General features: G+C 45.5%; 1 protein-coding gene across 1 annotated transcript in view; it reads left to right on the top strand.

Annotated features, from left to right (window-relative positions):
* Window positions 1–257: 257 nt before the first annotated feature.
* Window positions 258–23,510, top strand: part of LOC146818002 (uncharacterized) — a 138,113-nt gene continuing 114,860 nt past the window's right edge. Inside the window, exon 1 of the mRNA XM_085611477.1 lies at window positions 258–505. Within this exon, the coding sequence (XP_085467603.1) occupies window positions 473–505 (33 nt within the window). The 5' untranslated portion in view covers window positions 258–472. The remainder of the gene's footprint in view (window positions 506–23,510) is intronic.

Raw genomic sequence — 23,510 nt, 5'->3', positions numbered from 1 at the left:
GTACCCTTATTGGATGACTTGTTCAGAACCATCATCTGTTTATGATATTCCTTCTATATTATGCCCATTGTTTGCTACGATAGGTGTCAAAAAACACAATGTACGCATCCGCCAACGGACAAAATTACCAGTAAATCTGGGTAGAAAGGGGCATATTAAATCTTAATCCTAATTTTAAAAAAATGCAAGGTTGCGGTGTGGGTCTGAACATGCGTGAGAGAGCAGTGTTTTTCTTCTGAGCATGGGCTGTTATTTCTCACATAATGGGTTCTAAGTCACTTAGACAAACGCGCATTTGACAGCTCACTGAGCTGTTTCCGATGGGGTATTATTAGAAGAAACTTGTGTATGCGGGGCTTGTTTAGTTTTTCACTGTCGCGCTTTCCGCACTCACACAACTGCACTCTTGTGGGTGTGTCATTTGCCGCCGAGGTACAGCTAGGAAACTAAAATATTCAGCAGAGTTATTACGATGAAAGTCAGAAAAGAAACACCCCAGCAGAAGGTGAGTAAATATGTGCCGGAAACTTGTGGGTTTACCTGAAGAAATCCGCAATACAATGGGAGTGGTTGCAGAACTATTTGCAGCGTTACTATTCATGGTTTGTTTACAATTGAGTGTCATGCGTCTTAGTGTTATTAAGTTGAGAGGTTATGGTGTTACGGCCAGAGTTGTCCACTTTAGAACTGGGAAACCAGGTTCCGGGTTAGCTCAACATCGTGTGATTGCGGGCAAATCACTTAATATTTGTGCCGAAAAAAATCAATCTGATCTTGTGTACTGTAACTGGTGTTCATTTAAAGCGCCCCAAGTGGGTCGAGTTCGCGCTATATGAAACTGCTAAATGAATTTTTTTAAAACGTGGACGTTGCAAACGGAATTCTCCTGCCCTTTGTTTCAGAGTATGAGAAGTGTATAGAAGGCAAGGCAGCGAGTCATATATGTTATAGTCCAAATATGGGCACAGGTAAAAGCAGTCGTTCATTCAATTTAGTGTGCATTAATGCGCCACCTCTACAATTCACTGTTTTGCAATTTTTGATTTTTTGGCTTCTGTTTCTTGACTTTATAACTAAGTCAAATTGCTTTTCACCACATCTGTACAAAGCGCAAGCATTGGTTTTAAGCCTAGTGGTAATTGAATTTGTATTTCTGTTGCCATACTCTAATTGTATGTGTCTGAAGTTGGTATAGGTGTGTGTGTTTGAGTTAATGTTGATTGTGTAGAATACATAGGCCCTTGTCGTTTTTAGGACTAGCATTCGAGACCTTTTATATACTTTAGTATATACTGATATGTATATGTACTTTGTGGCGATCAGCTCTAGGACTTGTCTCCTTCCGCCTAGGGACTTTTTATTCTGTTCAACTGCCTCTATTTAACTGTTTCGCTAGAAACCGACCAGTAGAGTTCAGTAAAATACCAGAATTGCCTTCTACTTGTTCAACTGCCTCTATTTAACTGTCTTGATAGAAAACGACCAGCAGAGGTCAGTAAAATACCAGAATCACTTTAGCATTCTCTAGATTCCAGTCCATAGAAATTGTCTTTCACGTGCATCCGTAGACAATAATATTTTTTTCAAATCTTTGTATTTTCAGTGATATGATCACCGAAGGCCCTCATTTTATATTAAAAACAGAGCTTTGGACTATACCATTTCCAGCTGAAAGGCAATATTTCTCTCCATGTGTTCCTGTACCTGGCGTGTCATGCAGTTTGGTGCTCACTTTCCCTCCATGTTAAAGAACAGTAGATTTTCAGCACCCAGGCTAATGTGCTGCATTGCTAAATAGATATAAGGTTCCAAAGGCAAGACCGCTTGCATTGCAAATGCTTGTTTTGTAGAGGCACTACTGGTCCAAGGAAGTATTGATGCAGTAGGGTGCAATATTACCTCCCTGTTTGACGCCGTTCAGGGCTACAAGGTAAGGAGGGCCTACTGAGTCATAGACACCAGAGCTGGGGCCATTTACCTCAAATGTCCCAGTTTCGGTCCTACTGCAAACTTTACCACGTACAACCCCTTCAGCACTTCACTCTAAGTGGTAGCAATGGGAGGCAGACAAAAGAATTCTCCGAAGTAGTGTGGGGGTTCATCAGTCGCAGAACTTTACAATCACCCAGTCACGCAATAACTGATTGTCTGACCCAGCGCTAATCTTTTTAGAAATGAAAGTACTTCCATACACTTAAAATTGAGATACTACACACTACAATATAAAGGCAAAAAATCACTGTTGTCAGGCCATTGTCGTCAGAATTTAAGTTCTATCTTCTCACACTCCTTCCACTTTACTTTTGTCTAAGGATAGTGTTTAGACTATGTGCTCTCAGTTTTAAGGTGTCTGGTCTCAATGTCACTCTCACCAATGAGAGTCTTTTAATCCTCTGCCGGGTGCGGTCAGGCCGGCTTCCGGGAGATCTACAGGCTGTCTACAAGTGAGGTGGCATTTCGATTTTGGATGTAACATCTGTAGGGCTTCTAAATATGGGCTGGCTGTTGGCAGCCTCAGGTGTCACTGAGGGTTCTCTTTCGGGCATGAAGTGAGTCGGTGAGGCTCAGAGTTCACCTAGGCCACTGTTGAATCTTCGCAGGAAGCAGTGTGGCTCCAACTCCACTCTACAGTGACACGATAGGTTGGTCCTCTTTTGGGCACAGTGTTAACGATCCTAGCACCGCAGTCTACTCGGGCACACTTTACCAGTTTCACGATCTTGCCACTTTGAAATGACAGCTGTTCAGTCCACTTCGGGCAATCTTCCGGACAGTGTCACGGCACAGGCCACTATAGGCAGGAGAAACAATACTCTGGTTCAGGAGCACTCTGGTTGCTCCCTCTCGAGTCTCTTCTGGGCAGACAGACCCACAGCTCTGGGGTTAGCTGCTTCGTGTTTGCACTGGTAGTCAGCACTTCCTGCAGGGTCGCCTCACTCCTTCCCTCTTCGTCTTAGGCAGGTTAATTTCCAAGTGCTTCAGGACAGGGAGACAGCCTTTCCTTCAATGTCAAACTCTAGGTGATGTCGCCTCATCTCTGGAAAGCAGGCTGTCAGGCAGACACCAGCTCTGTTTATACAGTAGTCCTCTAGGTGTGATGCAGAGCACCCCCTTCATCAAAGAGAACATATAAGTAGAACAACAAGTGGGTCAGCAGCTCCCACTTTTATACAGATAAAGAAGACAATGGATGTCTATTCACTGTCTTCACTTTCATCACTCTGGGTCAGCTTTCCTTTCATGTGTCCTTTCCAGAATGTCTTCCAGACCTAGCGTTTGTGTAGAGTGATGCTTCTCACAGCAGGGCCATCACTACGTTGGAGTACCCACAATAGAGACACAAATTGGGTGTGAGTGTTCGGCATCTGGCTATCGACAGCCACACTTAACAATGATGAGAGAGAGACAAAAGGCTTGTCTCACCTAAAGGACCCTTCCCACTCTGAACAAAAGAGACAGCGTCCCACCCTTAACCTGACTATCTACCAAACAGCAGTGCTCAGGAAGCCTCCTCAGCAATCACATTTTGAAAGGAAAGCTTATCTCCTCTTTCCCAACTTTAATGGACTCATAAAAATGCGTGCACTAGGTACAGTCTAGTTATCTATTACTAGTATGCATTCTTGGAAAGCACTTGTTTTATCATATACATGAAATCACCTTTTTAGTGTATATGTAATACCTTCTATTGTGTGTGCAATACAATTTTAAAATAATGACCTACATTCTCACAGTGCTTTCTGTTACTTGGTGGGACCTCATAACACTATAAGTAATCAAGGCACTGTTCTGCACTGCGCCAAGCAGGATTCAATTCTGTGACTCTGTCTTTCAAACGGACATCTGGAGTGATCGCATTAACCAACTAATATTTCATAACGTAAAAGGGTGCATTTACCACCAAATAGTTTAATTTGTATTTTTTTTCTCATTCAAGGTGTGTGCATTACTTCATATAGAGTTGCCATGAAGTTGAAAAAACAACAAAATACTTACAGAATATTTTGTTGTTTTTAGCCATGTCTAAGCCATTATTTGTTCCTGTTATTAGGAGATACTTTAAACAGAAAACATTAGAACAAAACACTTTAAAATGCTTCTACAGCTGCCCAGATGACCTCTGACTGATAATTAAAGTAAACAGAGACAGAAAAGCCATGTTAAGAATAAATACAGAGGAGTTCAAATAAAGGTCTATTTAGCCATGTTTGAGCCTTTGTAGAGTTCTGAATGGGGAACAGATGGCTGACTTTTTACTCTGCGGCATTCTTAACTTGAATTGCTTCATGAAAATGAAGACCGTCTGCAATTCAGAAAAATAAACTATGTTGCGCTTCCAGGTGATCTACATTTGCAAGTACTTACTGAGGGATGTGCGCTGCACATGACGTTAGCCTGCCCCTTCAGTGAAACGCTGCACACAACGCTTGCATTTGCCTGAGTATCGTGTGATGGCAATTTGCTTCCCAAGTGTTTTAGCACATTTATTCCTTTCACTGCCCTCTCCAGCGCCGTGCTAGGCTCCTTGATGTCAGTTAGCGCTTACACCTTCTGGTAATATGGCTACTGCGCAACACATTGCTCAGCCGCCACCTTTTCTGCAATTACCTGGCAAACCAAACATCAAGAGGCAGGCAATGGTTAAGAATGTTTGAAAATTACCTTGTGGCTATTGCTGTGATGAAGTTTGCACCAGCGAGCAAAGATGCAATCTGGTACAGTTGTATGGGTTTGGCTGCGCAACAAGTATTTGACAACATGCCACATTTTGCACATCCGTGGGCATCAGGAAATGATTAAGATCAATATAAGGAAGCACTAGAGTGCGTGGGCAAGCAATTGGAGGAAGAACCTAGTATTATGCTTGAATGTCACAACTTTTTCAAGAGGCTGCAGAGTGCAGATGAAGGCATTAAGGAGTATGTTGCAGCACTGAGAATTTTAGCTGCAACCTGCGAGTTTGGCGGGACTGCTGAAATGTATACGTGACCAATTTGTGTTCTCATGCTTCTCAAAGAAAATTCAAGAAAGATAACTTAGTTGTAGGAATCCCACTTTGTTGGAAACAATTGACCTTGCAAAGGGAATTGAATGATCCATAATTTCCAGAAGAGCAATTCATGAAGGTCAATCTGTTAGCATGGTTAACACTCTTGAAGATGAAATTGTTAATGTGGTAAACATAAGTAACAAGGCATCAAAACAACCTTATAGGAAATCTGTCATGGTCTGCTTTAGGTGTGTGTCAAAAACACACATTAGTAATAATCCTAATTGCCCTGCTGTTGGCAAGAGATGCATGTCTTGCAAAAAAAAGGCAATTTTCAGGCGGTCTGCAAAGGAGGGAAGAAAGTTACCAAGGTTAACAGCATTGAACTTGATGAGGATATGGACACTTGCACTGAGAAACTTAGTAATGTGGTGTTCACTGTTGAATGTAACAGTTTTAGGAGTGCACAATGTTAAAGGTCCATGGTGTGATGTGGTTATTGGCGAGGTATTACTTCAGGTCATGGCTGACTCGCCAATCACCATCCTGTCTGACATTAGATTTCATGAAAATTGGATGGGTGATGTGGTTCTCACACAGTCTGGTGTGAATCCCAAGCATTTGGTGAAACTGAAATGTTGGTCTATTTCTAATCCAAATCGCGTGCCAGGGTAGACACACAATTGCTAAGGCGTATGTGGTAATAAGAGGTAGGAACATCATTGGTTGCCATAATTTGGTCAGAATGGGGTTGTACTTAAAACCGGGAGCAGAGGTTCCTGTGCTGGCTGGTGAAATCCCAGAGGATTACATGGAGACGACGTGTGTGGTTAGTGTTGAAAACTCCCCTCCTTTCATAGACATTGACAATATTCTGGGTCAGTTTTCCACTGTATTTTTGGTGAAGGTGGGGACTGTCTAAAACCAGGGGCTCAACCAGTTGTACACAAAGTCCGTCACTTGCCCTTGAGTGCCAGAGATGAGTTAAAAGGAGTTCTGAAGAGTCTGTGCTCTGAGGGGATCATTGTGCCTTGTTGTTCCTCGCAGTGGGTTTTCCCCATCGTAGTAGCCAGGAAGAGGCATGGGGAGGTCAGGCTCTGTGCTGACTTATGCTCATTAAGCAGGAATATGCTTATTGACTGTCCCTCGCCCCCCAAAATTCTGTATTTGTTGGCCAGCTTACGGGGTTCCAAATTTGTTTCCATCATAGACCTGCACTCAGCGTACCACCAAATTCCCCTCACGGCTGATTCACAGGAGCTAACCACCTCTGTGACCCCATTTGGAGCAGACAAGTCCCTCAAGTTACATTTTGGTTGGCCTCCGCTGCTAGGGTTTTCCACAAGCTAATGGACAGTCTCTTAGAAGACATACCTGGGGTTCAAGCCTACCAGAACAATATATTGGTATTGGCTAGCAGTTGGAAGGACCTTAACAACACTTTGAAAAAGGGTCTGTCCAAGTTTACCAGTGTTGACATGACTGTCAGATGTGAAAAATGTATATTTGGAGTGCAGGAGTTCAATTATTTGGGACACACCTTAGCACCTGAAGGAATCAAACCAAAGGTTTCCCTAATCAAAGCGATTTGTGACGCTGCTCCACACAAGGATAGAGAAGCTCTCTGCTCATTCTTGGGTTTAGCAGAATATTTTTTTTTGACAACCAATTTTATTGAGTTTTGTAGGTAAGAACAAACAGCACCATTCAGAGCCACATATGCATCATCAGAATAGGGAGAAAAACACATCTCAGTGACATCAAGAGTACAGAAGGAAATCACTAAAAGCATATCCACGTGTGCCTGAAGAGAGGACCACACCATCTCAATCATCGAGTATCCCGACCCATTTGCCCCACATACAATGAAATTTCTCAGGACATCCTCTGGCCACGTATAGAGGCCGCTCCTGTGCAGCGCACCAATCCACCCCCCGGCGCCAGCGCCCTAGAATGGGAGGAGCAGTGTCCAACCAATGTGCAGCAATGTCCCTCTTGGCGACCACCAGTGCTGTGTTAAGGAAACGTTTCTCTGCCCTAGAGCTGTCCAATCCGTCAGAGTCTCCCAGCAGAACATGTATAGGAGTGAGAGGCACCTCCCACCCCAAGACACCCGTCAGGTCTTGGGTTAACAATTCCCAATATCTCTGGATCGCAGAGCACGACCAAACCATATGGTAGAAATAGGCGTGGGCACAACGAGGGCAGTGGGTGTCAGGCCGAAGCCCAGCACGGTGAAGACGCAGAGGCGTGAGGTAGGCGGCATGCAGAAAGTAGATTTGGACCAGGCGAAGCCTCGCCGATACCGCGATCGTCCTAGGGGCCATCAGGGCGTCCCTCCAGTCTTCATCCTCCAGCACCCCAAGCCAGCCCTCCCACCTCTCGCGGAGTAGGGAAAGGGAATTAGGAGTGTTGTTGGTAAGTGAAAGGTAGATCCGAGAGACTCCACCCTTCCCCAAGTCCCCAGTCAGTACCTGTGCCTCGGGCGGGCTATATTCAGGCAGGGGCGTGCCATCTGGAATGTGGGAAGAGAGGGCATGGCGCAGCTGTAAGTACCGAAAGAATTGAGAGGGATGGAGGGAGTGCCTGGCCTGTAGGTCCTGAAAGGACCGAATATGGGTGCCGCTCCAGACGTTACCCAGCAAGGTTACCCCGATGAGATCCCACTGCCGAAATCCCGATAGGGAAGCGACTTCACGAAGTCTCGTGCCACACCACAGGGGAGTATAGCGGGTCAGCCTGCCTGCCCATCGAGTATGACGCAGGGAGGCATGCCAAGCCAGGAATACGCCGCGCGTGATCTCAGGAAGAGCTCGGGGGTCCCATAAAGCATCCCCTGGATAGAGGAGAAGCCCAAGAGATTGAGTTCCAAGCGATACACCGGGTCGGACCTGCCGCCATTGAACCAATCATGAATCGTGAGGAGACGAGTCGCTAGGTAGTAGAGGTAGAGGTTCGTCCTTCCGAGGCCCCCGTCAAACGGTGTGATTCGGCACTGGGTCAGGGCCAGCCTGGACCTCCGTCCTCCCTAAAGAAATTTGGTGGCCATACCGTCCATATCCCGGAACCAAGATCTGGCGAATGGGAGGTGGGTATTCTGAAGCATGTACAAAAAACGGGGCAGGATCATCATTTTGTACAGGGCAATCCTACCCAGAGGGTTTAAAGGCAATTTGCACCATTTAAGAAGATCCGCGCGGACCTGCTTTACCAGCGGGGGTGACATTAAGCTCCCATGCAAGGTCAGGGAGGAGGGAAACCCAAATCCCCAGATATTTGAAAGACAACCGCCGAAGAGGGATCGATGACTGCCAATCAAAGCATTCACGCGAGGTTTAGCAGAATATTATGATCGCTTTGTGCATGGCTATGCACAAACGGTCTAACCCTTGAAGGCTCTGTTAAGGAATGGAGCTAAATTCACATGGTGGACCGTTTTCACCACAAAACGAGACTGCGCGTTACACGCTCTAGTCTCTGACAGCACGAGGACATGACTCAGCTGTTTTTTTTACTACTTCTACCGGTACCGAGGCACAGACACGCTAAGATGCGGTCCGCCTTGGGAATGAATAGGTAGTAATGATGGAGGGTTGCTGAGCACAGTAAGACTTTTTTCTCCCTACAGGAATCTACATAACCTTTATTTCCTGCATTTTCACAGCATTTCTAATTGCTTTTTCAAACCAGTTAGAGGAAGGCACAAGAGATGAATGGCTTAAAACAAATCCTTATAATCTCATTCGTTGTATATTCTTATTATAATATAGGGTTTCTACAGGCCCTTCCACCCAGACGGACCATGAGGCATATTTTTGCCACAAAATAAGTACGTTTAAAAAAGAAATTGATTTTATGTTACATGTTGTGTGCGTCCTGTTTAGTCCTTGACCACAAGTGTTTTTAATTATGTCTTTTAAACCTTGCTTGCTCACAATAGAGATATCGAGTGGTATATTAACCTACACAGGATCTAAGCACCAATTAAGTTTACTTTCAAGGGCCCTTACACCATATTATGAAGTACCTTCTTTTACGCGCAGCGTAACGCCTTAACCTGCCCACAAGAGCAGTGGGCAGGCAGTATATATTAAATTGCATTTTGCTTTTTCTTCCCCATGACAGATACTACGTGTTCAGAATCAACCGTATGTATATTTTTTTCCCAATGCTCACACAATAGGTGTGCATTCATAATTTATATTTCACTTTATTATAGGTCCTGCAAGAAGTGGTACACACAGGGCTGGTCCCTTTGTTGTCCTGAAGAAGAGGTTTAGGGGATACCTGGAAACATGTCGACACAATACTGGGGTTTGTAATTACATAACAGTTACTTTTCCCTTTTATTAACCCCTTTTTATCCTTACCAACTAGGAGCAGGAATAAAACATTAGCTCACTAATTAGATAATTTTTAAACATCACTTACACCACTCCCCCTACACTGCACTACACATATCCTCACAAAGTAAGTGCTCCTACGTAACTCTGCAAGTCGCAGCACGCCCCAAGCAGTAGATGTTTGGGATGGCCCTAATGATGAAGCATGTCACCTAGGGGCAACTCTGGGTGAGTGAGGGGACTCAAGAAAAGCAATTTTTCTTTTCTACCAGTAGAGGTGGTTTTTCACCCAATTGGTGAATCCCCCGTTTTTCTTGGCTAGGTTCTTTTGATCCGTCATCTACGGATTCTTTTTGCTGAACGCTAAATTTACATGGACATATGAACTGCACAGTACATTTGACAAAGTAAAGAACCTCATTGAAGATGCCCCTGCACTACACTCATTTCAGGATGGTCGCAAGTGTTTTGTGAACATTGATGCTAGCTTGTCTGGTCTAGGTGCAGTTCTTGGTCAGTGGGTTGCAGGCAAAGAGCACACTGTTGCCTTCTTGTCCAACACATTGCAAGCTGCTAAAACACACTACAGCACCATTGATCGAGAGGCTCTTCCATGCGTATGGGCCATACAAAAATTCAGATCTTCCATTCGGGGGCAAGTGTTTAAGGTGTATACTGACCACAAACCACTTAAGCACATACTTAGTGGTGGTGGGGCAAATAAAGCTTCGGATTGTCCAATTTACAAAAGTACCACTTTGTCATCAAGCATCTTCCAGTGGGTAATAACTTCAGAATGGACTCCTTGCCACTTATGGCTCTGGAAGAGGAACAAGAAGAGGTGGAAGATATTTAGTGTGTTGTGGCAGCCCAGGATGCAGTGTTTGAATGTGCACCCTTTACTGAGAGGAGTTGGAAGGAAGCATACTCCAAGGATGTTCATATTGGTCAAGTCAAAGATTTCCTAATGGGTGGTTGGCATGTAAGCCGGGCTCTGACTGGAGAACTGAGAAGCTTTGCAGAAGTAACCACTGAACTGTCAGTGGTGGATGATATGGTAATGCGCCATGACATGTTCATTCCCCCAGAGAGTTTGCGGAAGGATATCATTCTGACAGCACATAAGGGACACCTTAAGCAATTTTATTGGTGGCCGTATCTTGAGTCTCAAGTAAGGGTCATTATTGATGGATGCTCTGAATGTCTTTTATGTGATAAACATTGGAAGACGTTGGAATACCCCACTTCTTCCTGTACTATTTCCACAGGAATCATGAGACAAGTTGGTCTGGATTTTTCTGGTCATTACGACATGCTACCCTGTGGGAACAGGTACTTAATTTTGTTGGTGAATTACCACACAAGGTGGATGTATTACTTGTTTTGTGATGGTCCCACAACTGATGACGCCATTACATTTCTTGAGTATGTTTTTATGTTGGAGGGGTCACTAAAAACCACAGTCGCAGATAATGGTACCAATTTTGTGTCGCACCTGATGCGAACGCTTCTTAAGCTTCATGACATAGTGCATCTCAAAGTGGTTCTTTACTCACCTCCTTCGAATGGGCTAGTTGAAAGAAGGAATAGAATGGTGAAAGAGGGAGTGCAAACAGCAATTTTCTCTGGCCAAAATGTACAAAATTGTGTTTGCGATTAAATTATGGTCCTACAACACTACACCTCATACCACTAAAAGTGAGGCACCATTCATGTTGCTCAGAGGCAGAGAGGCACACACCAATTTATTGTCTAATTGGTTGTGTTGTAAAAGGAATCTGGGATTGGAAACCGCAGAATCAAGAGACCATGAAGGTCCAGCATGATGCTGGAAAGTTATTTGAGGGTACAGCCCTGCAAATGGGTGATTGGGTACCTATAAAGAACCCAAGAAAGGTAAAACAAGCATTGGCATAGCCAATAGGTCTCGCCTTTGGGACCTTTTAAGCGTTTAGCCATGCAACAGTTAATGTTGTTGCACCAAGGATATTATGCTGCATAACTAAATACTTATAAGGTCCCAAAAGCGAGACCTATTGGCTATGCCAATGCTTGTTTATTATTTAGTCATCCTTGTGTTTTTCAACTAGATCTTAGGGGGTAGGACTGACCAGAGCCTAAGGTGTCAGCATTTCTAGGAGCTCCCAAGTGAGGGCTCTGGTCCATCTCCTGTTTTATCTGCTCCAGACTGCTAAATGCTCTTCAGACCATAGTAAATAAGTGGGATAGATAGGAATCCTTGAATAAAAAATGAAAAAAACATGTGGCTCCCCACTGATTACAGAACTTTCCATCACAGAAATGTGAGGGGATGGTATTTTTCAGACACATTTTGAGATGTGCAAGGGATTCTGTGTACCACAAACTGGTGAGAGATATACAACTCACCCCACCCTGGATTCCCCCTGTCTTTAGTTTTAAAACATGTGCAGGTTTGCTGGGTTTCCATATGTGCAGGCTGAGTTAGGAGCCAATGTTCACAGCTACCCACTTTTCAAAAAAGAGTCAGATTTCATTAGAAAAATGTGAAGTGTCATGTTACGATTTGGGCCCTTTGTGATCATGGGCCCCCAGGTCTACCCAAACAATTGTGGTACCATTTGTACCGGGAGACTTGGAGGAATGCTAGGTGGTAGGAAATGTGTGGATCCCTGCAGATTACAGAACGTTCCATTATAGAAATAAGAGGAAAATATGTTTTTAATCAAAGTTTTAGTTTTGCAAGAGCTTCTGGGTTAAGAAAAAAAACTGGTGAGAGCCACGCACGTCACCCGACCCTGGATTTCGCCACGTGTCAACTTTTTAAAAATGTGCAGGTTTGTTAGGTTTCTCTAAATACAGGCTGAGCTAGGGCCCAAAATAAATATATACCCAAATTGCACAAAAAGGGCTCAGACCATAATTTTCAGTGGAAATGCCTCAATATGTATCAGCCAAAAAGACTGCTGCACTCATCTAACACAATCCGGTTGTCCCCAGATTCAAAAGAGCTGGACATGGGAGGGTAGTCTTTTTCTTCCAAAGCTACATTGTGGAAGGAAATTGCTTTTTGCGATGCCTTTCACCTCAGGAGCCTTGCTTTTCCGATGAGAGCCTTCGCAGCACAATATCCTCGCTCTGAAGGCAGCCAGCCCTCCAGTCTGCAGCGCACCGGGTTAATGCCAGAAAGGCAAGTCCAGCCCTGGCGGGGCTCTGTAATTCACCTTAGAAGTGGAGAGGGGATTAAAGCCAATGCAGACTGGAGCCTGGCCCGGCCCGGCTTCTGAGGCCTATTAACGGACATGTCGCACATGAGTAAAGCTAGTGTCCCTTTTCCACCTCCCTTGTGCAATTCCTTAAAAGAACAAGCATTGGCATAGCCAATAGTTCTCGCCTTTGGGACCTTATAAGTGTTTAGTTATCCAGCACAATATCCTTGGTGCAACAACATCAACTGTTGCATGGCTAAACACTAATAAGGTCCCAAAAGCGAGACCTATTGGCTATGCCAATGCTTGTTTGTTTTGAGAATCTGGTCACCCTAGTGTATGAGCATGTGTGCATATGAAATTCATTCGGTGTTTGAAGCAGGATTAGCCATTCTTGTTGTGGGGCAGTCCCTCAAAGAGGACAAGAGACATGGATGGAAAACACACATATATATATATATATATATATATATATATATATATATATATATATATATATATATATATATATAGAGAGAGAGAGAGAGAGAGAGAGAGAGAGAGAGAGAGAGAGAGAGAGAGAGAGAGAGAGAGAGAGAGAGAGAGAGAGAGAGAGAGAGAGAGAGAGAGAGAGAGAGAGAGAGAGAGAGAGAGAGAGAGAGAGAGAGAGAGAGAGAGAGAGAGAGAGAGAGAGAGAGAGAGAGAGAGAGAGAGAGAGAGAGAGAAAGAAAGAAGAAGAAAAAGAAACACACGAACGAGAACACTTCTTGGACTCGGGACACAGCGAGTGATTTGCGTGAACGCTGTGATGGCCACACTGTTGAGACGCACTTTAAAATGGAGAGTTAGTGTTATGAGCTCTGACGGAAACACTTTGTTTTAAAGCGGTGTTTGTTATGGACGCTGCTCAGTAATTGCTGCACTGGTGGTGTTGTTGGTTGATAGCTGGTGTGCACGTGCATGCCCGAGAAGCAGGCCTCGATATTCACCAATCATGAAGGGACCAGAACAACAGCAGATGATTCACTCATCTGCTCTGCCTGTGCTCTTACTCTGAAGTGTGAGCAGTGTCAGTGTGTACAAGACAAAGCGGCTCAGTGAGCCTTGCACTGTACTTGGTGAAAATATCAGCATAAACTGGTGCTTCTGAGTGGTGGCGCAATCCTTTCAATGTACTGAGGAGTAGTTAATTAGCGAAGGTGCACGTCTGATTACGCACTAATGACCGCTAATTGAGGCAGCAAATGTGAACACACACTAGTGTTACTAAGTGATGGTGATAATCTGAAAATGAACTCAAGGTTTATGAGTGATGGGATTGATCTGAAGATGTATAATAGTGCCAGTTAACTGAGGTTTATACTGTTGCAACCTGTCTGTATCAACCCAGGCTCTCATTTGCCCATTCATCAATTCATTCAGTCAAGCTTTCATCTAGGCACTCAAACTCTCATCCATCTGCGCACTCACTCGTCTATTAATTATTCATACACTCAGTCATTTGGCGCTCTATGTCAGGCGCTCTCATTTGAAGCATTAACCAGAGCTTGTCTAGAACACCTGGGGCCATATGTAGGTAGACTGTGTTTTGCGGTTCTCTAATTGCAATTTTTAAGGAATCGCAATTAGAGAATAGCAAAATGCAATGTAGGTAGGATTAGCAATTTTTTTTGCGAATCCCACCCATTCCTTATTTGCGATTCTCTAATTGAGAATCGCAAATAAGGAATACCTTGCCATGCATTCCTATGGGCTAAAAGGCCCATAGGAATGAATAGGAAGACATTCTCAATTTGCGATTCTCAATTAGAGAATCGCAAATTGAGAATGCAATTTCAAGGTTGCAAGGGTGTCAATAGGACACCCTGTTGCACCCCTGAAATTAGCATGGGTGCACATGTGGTGCACATACATGCCCTAAGGGCACGTGTGTGTACCACATTCCACTTTGAAAAATGCAAAAAACTGCATTATTACAAGAAATCGCTAATTACCATCAACCTGTAGTTGGTGGTAATTTGCGATTCCTTAAGGCCAAATAGCACTTTTTTGGAGCTTCCTACATTGCATTTAAGGAATCGCAAAATTTGCGATTCCTTAAATGCAATTGCAAAATAAGGAATCGCAAATTTAGCGATTCCTTATTTTGCATGCAGATTTGCCTTCCTACATTCCACTTAGCAAATTTGCGATCGCAAACGCCGAAATTCGGCGAATTTCAGCGTTTGCGATCGCAAATTTGCTTTCTACATATGGCCCCTGGTCCTTTGCTTTCGTGGTGCCCCGAGTTCTTTTGGCCCTGGACTCCCCTGCTCACCCAACTCCCCAGTGTATATCACTTCGTGAGCCCATAATGCCTGTGAGCTTTCTGCACCTGCTGGATGTGGGGTGCTCCACTGAGACGCCTGTTGCACGCGGCTATATCTGACAGCGGATGGCCTGCGCGCAGTGATGCTCATATTGTTGATGATGTGTGTCCATAGGTACCATGTCTGCAGAACTACGTGAAAATGGGTGCCTGTGCGTGGGATTGGTCTGCACGCATGCGGCATCGTCTAAGCTTGATTATATTGTGCGTGCGTGACTGCATGCACTAATCGCATGCCGTGCACTTGTCAAAGTGTGTTAGGAAATGCGCACACAACGACTGCTCTCAGATCCTCTGACAGGAGGTGGGTGCGGTAGTATTGCACAAGCTATGTGCAGGCGCAAACCTTGGCGCACAGGAAGAGTTCAGGGATATCAAGAGGACGCAGACTGAAAAGCTCTCGGTACAGCCCATGAGTAACCTTCCCTGTGCCAAGGGGTTTGCTGCGCCGAGCTCCGTAGGACAACCCCCTTCACCCCACACTCCCAGTCTAGGACGCTGGCAGCACATCAGGGCAGGCCTCCGCTCTCAGCTAGCGCTGCGGTGCCTTCGGTATCTCAACCGCAGCGAGCTGCAGTGCGTGTGCACAGCGACAAAAGAGCTCCTCTCAGGGCCGCACGGAAACATAGCGGCCGCGCTGCGGCGGACATGAAAGGAAGCCCTGGTGAACCAGCAGGAGGTGTAATTAACAGGGCACACTGCACATCTGAGCGGAGCTGCTGGGGTGTGAGGGAAGCAGTTCACAGAGCAGCAGAAAGTTACAGCCTCAGGAGAGCGCCGTGAAGCCCACTCGTGCCTGAGCTCCTGTCTGCACTGGTCTCAGTAGTGAATTGTTTACTGCACGTGACCCGCGGGCTGCATGGCGCTGCACAGACTGTCCTCACGTCACATTTTCATGCCAGGGTGACTGGGAGGTGAGCGCGGATTTCTGCATTACCGCCACATGAACTGCAACCTCCTGCCACAAACAGGTCTCGCTTTTGGGACCTTATAAGTATGTTTACTTTTGCTATAATCGCGGCACGTAAAGTGCGGGTGCCGCGATTATAGCAAAAGTAAAGAAATAGATGTTTTGTTCTATTTCTTTACTTTTGCTATATTCGCGGCACCCGCACTTCACTTTTAATGTTAAAAGTAAAGCGCGGGTGCCACGATTATAGCAAAAGTAAAGAAATAGATCTTTTGCTATAATCGCGGCATCCGCGCTTTACTTTTAACATTAAAAGTGAAGCGCGGGTGCCGCGATTATAGCAAAAGTAAAGAAATCGATCTTTTGCTATAATCGCGGCACCCGCGCTTTACTTTTAACATTATAAGTGAAGCGCGGGTGCCGCGATTATAATGACCCGTGGCGGCTGCGCCCGTGCACGCTCGCGTGAACGCAAGCGCTAGGCCAGCCAAAGCGTGGGGTAGCAGCACTTTTAAACCCCACCTACAAAATGTCTCGAAGAGCAGCACATGCGCAGACTCAGCGACACCTAAAAAATCAACAAGCAAAGACCGCCTACTGCAAAGAAGGAAAGCAACATAGTAGGGCCGTGAAACTCATCGATAAGGAAGGAACTTGAAGTATTAAATGCAGCGGGTGCATGAAGTCAGTGCACATGTAATGTGCCGAATCAATCACGCACCTAGTTTAAATATACACAGCCAGCTTGTGGACTCAACTCTGCACATCTTTAGGACTATAAATTCAAAGTTTTCATTGCGGGCCCAGCTCTGCTCCTTAAACATAAATTAAAGCGGCACAGTTTATAAATCAATAAAGGAGCACATAAAATCTTAAACAATTAACAACAGATGCTGCTGAAACTGGGAAACATGAGGTGTTGATGGAAGGCACACGTAGATTAAGGGGACTAGGTCTGGAGGTAGCGCCATGCACCTACGAGTGTGGCAAGGCGACGGCAGAAAGAACAACCGTTGAAATCTGAAAACCGAAACAGATGGCACACTGCGCGCCGCTGCTGGCTCCCAAGAGCAAAATGCTCTGGGAGTAAACATTTCAGGAAAAGCTGGGACATCCACACGCCTTTGGCCAATTGCGTGCTAAAGCCAGACGCAAAGGCCAATAGCATGTGAGCACCACACGCACAAGCTTCTACACAAGCTGTAGTGATTCCAAGAGGCCAATTCTAGGGCAGCGCATGCGCGCTGCTTCTAGGCTCGACCTAAAAAGGGACATCAAGATTATCATCAGGGGCCAGACTGGGAACCAAAACCGGCCCTGGCAAAGTGCTCCACCAATCCACCCCCGCCCCCCCGCGGGGGGTTGGGGGTGCCGCCGAGCTCTTTGCCAGGGCCGGTTTTCGGCCGATTTTGTTACAAAAATGGCCCTGTAACAAAAACGGCCCCCCCAGGGGCCCAAAATCGGCCCCTCCCTTGCAGCGCACCGGGGGAATGCCCGGTGCCCTCTACGGCCAGTCGGCCCTGATTATCATCACCTGTTGTGGTCAAACAAGTGAGCAAAGGGTCAGCTCTTTTGGAAGATAAGGGTTGGTGTAATAAGAGAAGATTGGTGCCCCTTACTGGGTCACACGCAGACATCATAAGTAAACATCCCAAGCTTGGTAGAGACCAGTGTGAGTGATTTAATTGCTTGCAAAAAGGAGGGTCACTGTCAGCCACAGATGCAGCCATCTCAAGGGGTGTCTCAGTCCTGGAGGAAGACGTTTTGTCCTCTAACGACTGTGATAGAGGCGAGTCAGAGGTCAGGTGTTGGGGCGTCCAGAGAAGGTTGCCTAGCAGGCTTAAAGACTTAGTGCTGAACTAAAGAAGTCCTTGCTTTACACAATTCTTCTTTCTCTGCAATGATATTGTATGTTGTTACCTTTATATTTTAATAGTTAGTACTGATTATTTATTATACCTCCTTATTGTTCAAATTTTGTTTCTTTTTGAGGGAGGAAATGTAATGATTAGTCTCATGCAACCCTGAGACTCATTAGTTCTTAATTTGCGGCCTCACAAGGCTGCGTGTCTCTTTGATACATGTATTATTATTGTTTGAGCTGTGTTCCATGCTCATGTAGCAGAATGCCATCTGCAAGGCTCTTGGCAAATTTAATCACCTGTAGAAGAGGCTCGCAGGTGATGGGTGCTCCCAGTTATGGGTGTGTAAACTCCTCGAATAAACCCACCTAAACAGTTCCAGTAGTGTACCGCCTCCTTATTACAGGCTGCAATACTACAAGTGAGGCCCAGGAGGGGATAAGGGAAAGCAAGAGGCCCCGCACACCTGCCCCAATCCAAATCGGTCAATTCCAAATCAGTGTGCGGCACCAGCAGGAGGGGTGAAGAGAATTCTCACCACAGGGAGGGATGGCTGCCCTACTTCGTAGTACTGAGCGGCTGGGTCCCTCTTGGCCACCTAGGCAACTGCTCTTTCACTCGAAGTGTCTTAGCGATGGGCCCTTCCAGCTCATCCACCGAGTCCAGAAAGACGGTCACCCACACACTCATGAGCAGCAGACTCGACTACGGCAACATACTCTATGCTGGCATCACCCAGACACTCCTCAAGAAACTGCAAAGCATCCAGAATGCCTCTGCCAGACTCCTTCTCAATAACCTCCACCGCAGCCACATCACCTGCCATCTGAGAGACCTCCCCTGGTGACCAGTCAACAAAAGAATCGCCTTCAAACTCCTCAAACATGCCTACAAAGCCCTACACAACATGGGACCTGCATACCTCAACCACCGCCTCGCATTTCATGCACCCACCAGAGACCTCCGCTCCGCCCAACTGGCCCTGGCTGCCATCCCACGTATCAAGTAGGCCACGGCCGTTTGAAAATCCTTCTCCTACCTCGCCACAAAGATCGGGAACATCCTGCCTCTCCACCTAAGGCAATCACTGTCACTTCCCCAATTCAGGAAGGACCTCAAGACCTGGCTCTTACACTGCACCACAGTGCCTACGACAGATCAGCAGTCCCCCTCTCTCCCAGCACCTTGAGACCCTAACGGGTGAGTCGTCGCGCTTTACAAGTAACTTGATTGATTGATTGATTGATAGACCAACAAGTCGAAAGCATGGGCCCAAAATGCACTCTCCAGCTCTCAGTGCCATCACAGTCCTAACAGTGGCCAACGGGGGTCAATCACCACAGTGAGGGCAGGATTCAGCAGGATGATTGACGATTGCACTGTAACGCTATAAGAGAAAGCAACTGCCATCTTGCACATCCCAGCCACACCACCCAAGGCTCTCTATTTCTACTCCAAACCTAATTGTGCTAGGGACACTGAATAAAACTGTTCCAATTTAAGGATTCAAAAGCTCTTCATGTCAAAGGAGGCAACTGCTTATAACAGGGTCATTGTTGGTGAATTGTCTAAATTGTGAAATGCTAGTAGGCAACATGTTTCCGTTCTGTACAAATCTAGAATTACTTGGATGTACCATGCATAGCGGCATACCAGATATCCTATTAGCGAAAAGTTTCCCCAATATCTTTCAATTTCAGTTTAGTATTGGTGAAGGTTGATATGCCCCAAGATCTAGCAGGTTTTTGCCAGGTTTTGGAATGGACACCACTATTGCTTCTTTTTTGTGGAAGCCAACAGACGTTCTTTTGCAATCAGTAAACACCGTCAGCAGGTATGGTGCCAATAGCTCACGGTATATTTAATAAAATACTGATGGTAATCCACCACTGCGAAGCATTTTCCTCTTGCCTGGTCCCTGATTGCTTTTCTTATGTGTCACTTTGTACATGGGGTGTCAGTTCCTCTCACTGTGCCTAGCTGCATAATCTTGCTGATTTTATGTACGCTCTTAATGTGGACCTTGATATCCCTGGTGCACCTGTATACAACTGTTTATAATGATCTGCAAACATTTTCATTTTTTAGCCTGCAGAGGAGACTGCCTGCTTCGACACCTTCATGATGCAATCTAGCTGTATTCTCGTGGTATAGAAAAAGTTCTATAACATGTTTCTTGGTGCCCCAAAAGTTGCCAAACATTCAGAATAGGCTACTTGGCTACCAGTTCAAGGGCCCAAGTTGTATGGAGACTCCCCTGAATTCTGGTTGCAGTAAAATGTCCAGCAGTAACAACATGGAGCTGTTTTGACACATCTATGTTTATGGGAGTGGCCCAGTTTGACACTGTAATCTTTCACATCTCAGCCCAGCTGTCTCGCACAACCGATATCACACATGCATCTCACAGACTACCAGTTTCTCAGTGACAACAGATCCCTGACTCCTTCACACAGTAGGTCTCACACTACAAATAAAACTCTTATACTCCTCGCAGATTAACAGTCTCATTTTACTGACTGTACTGTCACACCCCTCTCAAAATAGCAAGTATATAATATTGGAAGCATTCTTTCACCCATTTTAGTAGTCTCATATTTCTGACTGCTTCTACAACACTATAAGCAGAGCACTGACAACCCTCAGATTACTGCTCTCATATTAATAACACAATTGAACAAGGCTTTAACTCTTTGGATGAATGGAATTCCACACTCTCCTAACCTCATCCATACTTTTTACATCCTTTCGTCTGACTGAACTCCCTTCACTGCAGCCTGTGTAAATACACGCATTCTGGGCACTCCCTCTGACCTCCCACCCCTGACGGTTTTCCATTTTAGTTATTGTGGTTGACTGGCCCCTGTCATTCACTTGCTTTGTTAGCTGTACCAGTGCACCACATGATTAACTGTACCAGTATTATTCAGTACACAATTGGGATTCTATATGCTATTATCACCAATTGTCTAATCTCTGTGTAATTTATTAATACTATTCTTGTATTTTGTTATTACATCTGTTTGCATTGCAATTTATGTCACTGCTCCTTGCGCAGGTACCCCAACACCAACCTAAACAATTCTTCTCGAGCCATGAATGTATCACAGTGACTTGTATTGCTATTTATTTACATGTATGACAATCACTTTCTGGCAACCATAGTGACTGTTAATAACGCTATTTCTAAATTTCTTATTTACAACTGTTCTTTCGAAAATGATTACAACTCATATAGCGCCTATCCTAATTTTAAATCATTGTTTCACTTCCCGTTTAGTCTGTCTTCACTACTCCCCTAAACTATACCAGCGCGCTCTCTAGCGTTTCTGCTCCGCCGCTATCACGTGGTCGGCCAGCCGTTTTTAGGTCTCGCCTGAGCCAGCGCTTTAGCGCTCCTCTGGCGAGAGTTTTAGTAAGCGGGTTTTGGAAGTGCTAACTAGTGGCTTTTTTCAGGCCTCCAGCTACAGTGCATGTGCGCCGGGCTCGCGCACCATTTGTCAGCCTGCGGGATCACTTTTGCGGCCGCTTTGATGTTCTCAGTGAGACGCGCGGTCACTGAGAACATCAAAGCGGCAGCGAAAGTGCACACCATTTGCCAGCCTGCGTGCCTCTCTCCGCCTTAGTGCGCGCGACGTGCCCTACCCCCCTCCCTTATCCCACTTCCTGCTTGTTTAAACTTTCAGTGCGAGGCGCGCGCCTGTTAAGATATGGGGCTGCAACACTTGTGTATTGCTGGGTCTGTCTGACCACATTTCAACTTGCACTAATGCAGCACTGCCCTTCAAGTGCTCCTTCCACCCCCTCTCTGCCGCCTACGTTATATCTAAACCAAAACATGTATTGCAACCTGGAATTCAACATTCCACCTAGAAATGCAAGGAAAAACACCATTTGCCAGCCTGCGTACCTCTCTCCACCTTAGTGCGCACGACATGCCCTACCCCCCTCCCTTATCCCACTTCCTGCTTCTTTAAACTTTCAGTGCGAGGCGCGCACCTGTTAAGATATGGGCCGCAACACTTGTGTATTGCTGGGTCTGTCTGACCACATTTCAACTTGCACTAATGCAGTGCTGCCCTTCACGTGCTCCTTCCACCCCCTCTCTGCCGCCTACGTTATATCTAAACCAAAACATGTATTACAACCTGGAATTCAACATTCCACCTATAAATGCAAGGAAAAACGAATTTAGTTCTAGTCGTCATCCAGGTTGATTTGTAAATGTTTACGTGAGCTCCTTTCAAGCAGAGCATGGTGTAACACTACTTCCAATATGACTGCTGAATGTCATTTGTTTAAAAAAAAAAAGTCAACGTTGCTTTTGCATTATCCTACCTGACTGGCAGGGAGTCAAATAAAAAATATCTAAACCAGTACACTCTTGTCGAAAACGTGTTCTTAAATTCACGGAGTTTCACTTGTAATTATTTTTACCAGAAATGGGCCCTGCGTGAAAAATTATTGTAACCCTGTAGATAAACCGCTTGCAAATAGATTCCTGTAGATTTATTTTTTTAGGTTAATCCCTTGAGCCTTTGAAATCGCGTCTTCTTTCTCACTTACTTGTTTTTTTTTCTTATTACCAACATCCGGGAGACTGGATGTATTAGCACGGGACTTGCGGAAGGCAAAACCTAGCATTTATTTATGCAAGACACAATTACCTATTGTCTTTTTAAAAAAAAACCCATCAAAGTACCTTTTAAATTTCTCGATGTTGCATATAATATCTCTTTAGTCCATGCACTACGACTGCGGAACCTAGGGTGCCATGGTGACGTAAGCCGGGTGGGTCATTTTAGGCCCTACATTTTCATCTGAAGCATTCATTTTTAGGTCTGGGTAAAATACAGCTTTAGGGGTCTTAGCAGTCTTATATAATACAAGTATTGGTAGAGCCAATAGGTCTCGCTTTTGGGACCTTATAAGTATTTAGTTATGCAGCACAACATCCTTGGTGTAACAACATTAACTGTTGTATGGTTAAACACTTATAAGGCCTCAAAGGCGAGACCTATTGGCTATGCCAATGCTTGTTTATCGTGCCCTCATTCACTTCCGCGAACAAACACAGCCTGACTCCTGCCGGCTGCCCGCGATTCATTCCGGACAGACTCACAGACCCACAGGCTGACTGTTGGCAAGCGTCCGGATATTTAGTATGTACTCCGCTGCTTGGTTTCCCATCCGCGGCCGACTGACAGCCCCAGAGTACCCCGCAATAACGCCGGTTATTTTCCCCTCGCAGGCTCCGAGCGGCAGACTTTCCGCACGCACCTCGCTACCCCGCTTTCGCCCGAGCACTGCAATCATAACCACACGGGCTAACTGGTTCCTAGCGGTAGGCACTCCACACGCTGCTCGCTACCCTCCCTTTTTCACCCGGGCGTTTTAATCAAAACCAAACGGGTCCTTGACCCTATACTTTTTCCTCACCGACAGGCGTCACTAGCGCCTTTCAGCCTCTCTGTCCCCCATTCCAACGCACACACGTCCTTTACCCTGGACCTTTTTCTCATTGGCAGACGTTACTAGCGCCCTCAGCCTCTCTGTCCCCCGATCCAGCACATCCAGGGCTTTTCCCTTCTCAGCCTCAACCTCCCCCCCCATTTATCCGCAACCACTATCAGTACCGATCTTATTCCTCTCAAGACATCAGCATTTTTATTTCTATTTAGACGCACGATGTTGCCGCGTTACCATTCATGTACTCGTTTAAAACCTTATTCCAGTCACAGCATGGCAGACGCCTTACACGCATGCCTACCCCTCGCCTTCTTTTCTGCAGATATCCTTGTAATTGAAGCTCTTTGGGAGCAATTTCTACGTCCCAAGCCCTGCGAGGACTTAACCACTTCTTGGACTTA

This window comes from Triturus cristatus, chromosome 6 (assembly GCF_964204655.1).
Source record: "Triturus cristatus chromosome 6, aTriCri1.1, whole genome shotgun sequence".
Taxonomy (NCBI): Eukaryota; Metazoa; Chordata; class Amphibia; order Caudata; family Salamandridae; genus Triturus; species Triturus cristatus.
Note: the sequence above shows the minus strand (reverse complement) of the source record. Positions and strands in the feature narration are given on the sequence as shown.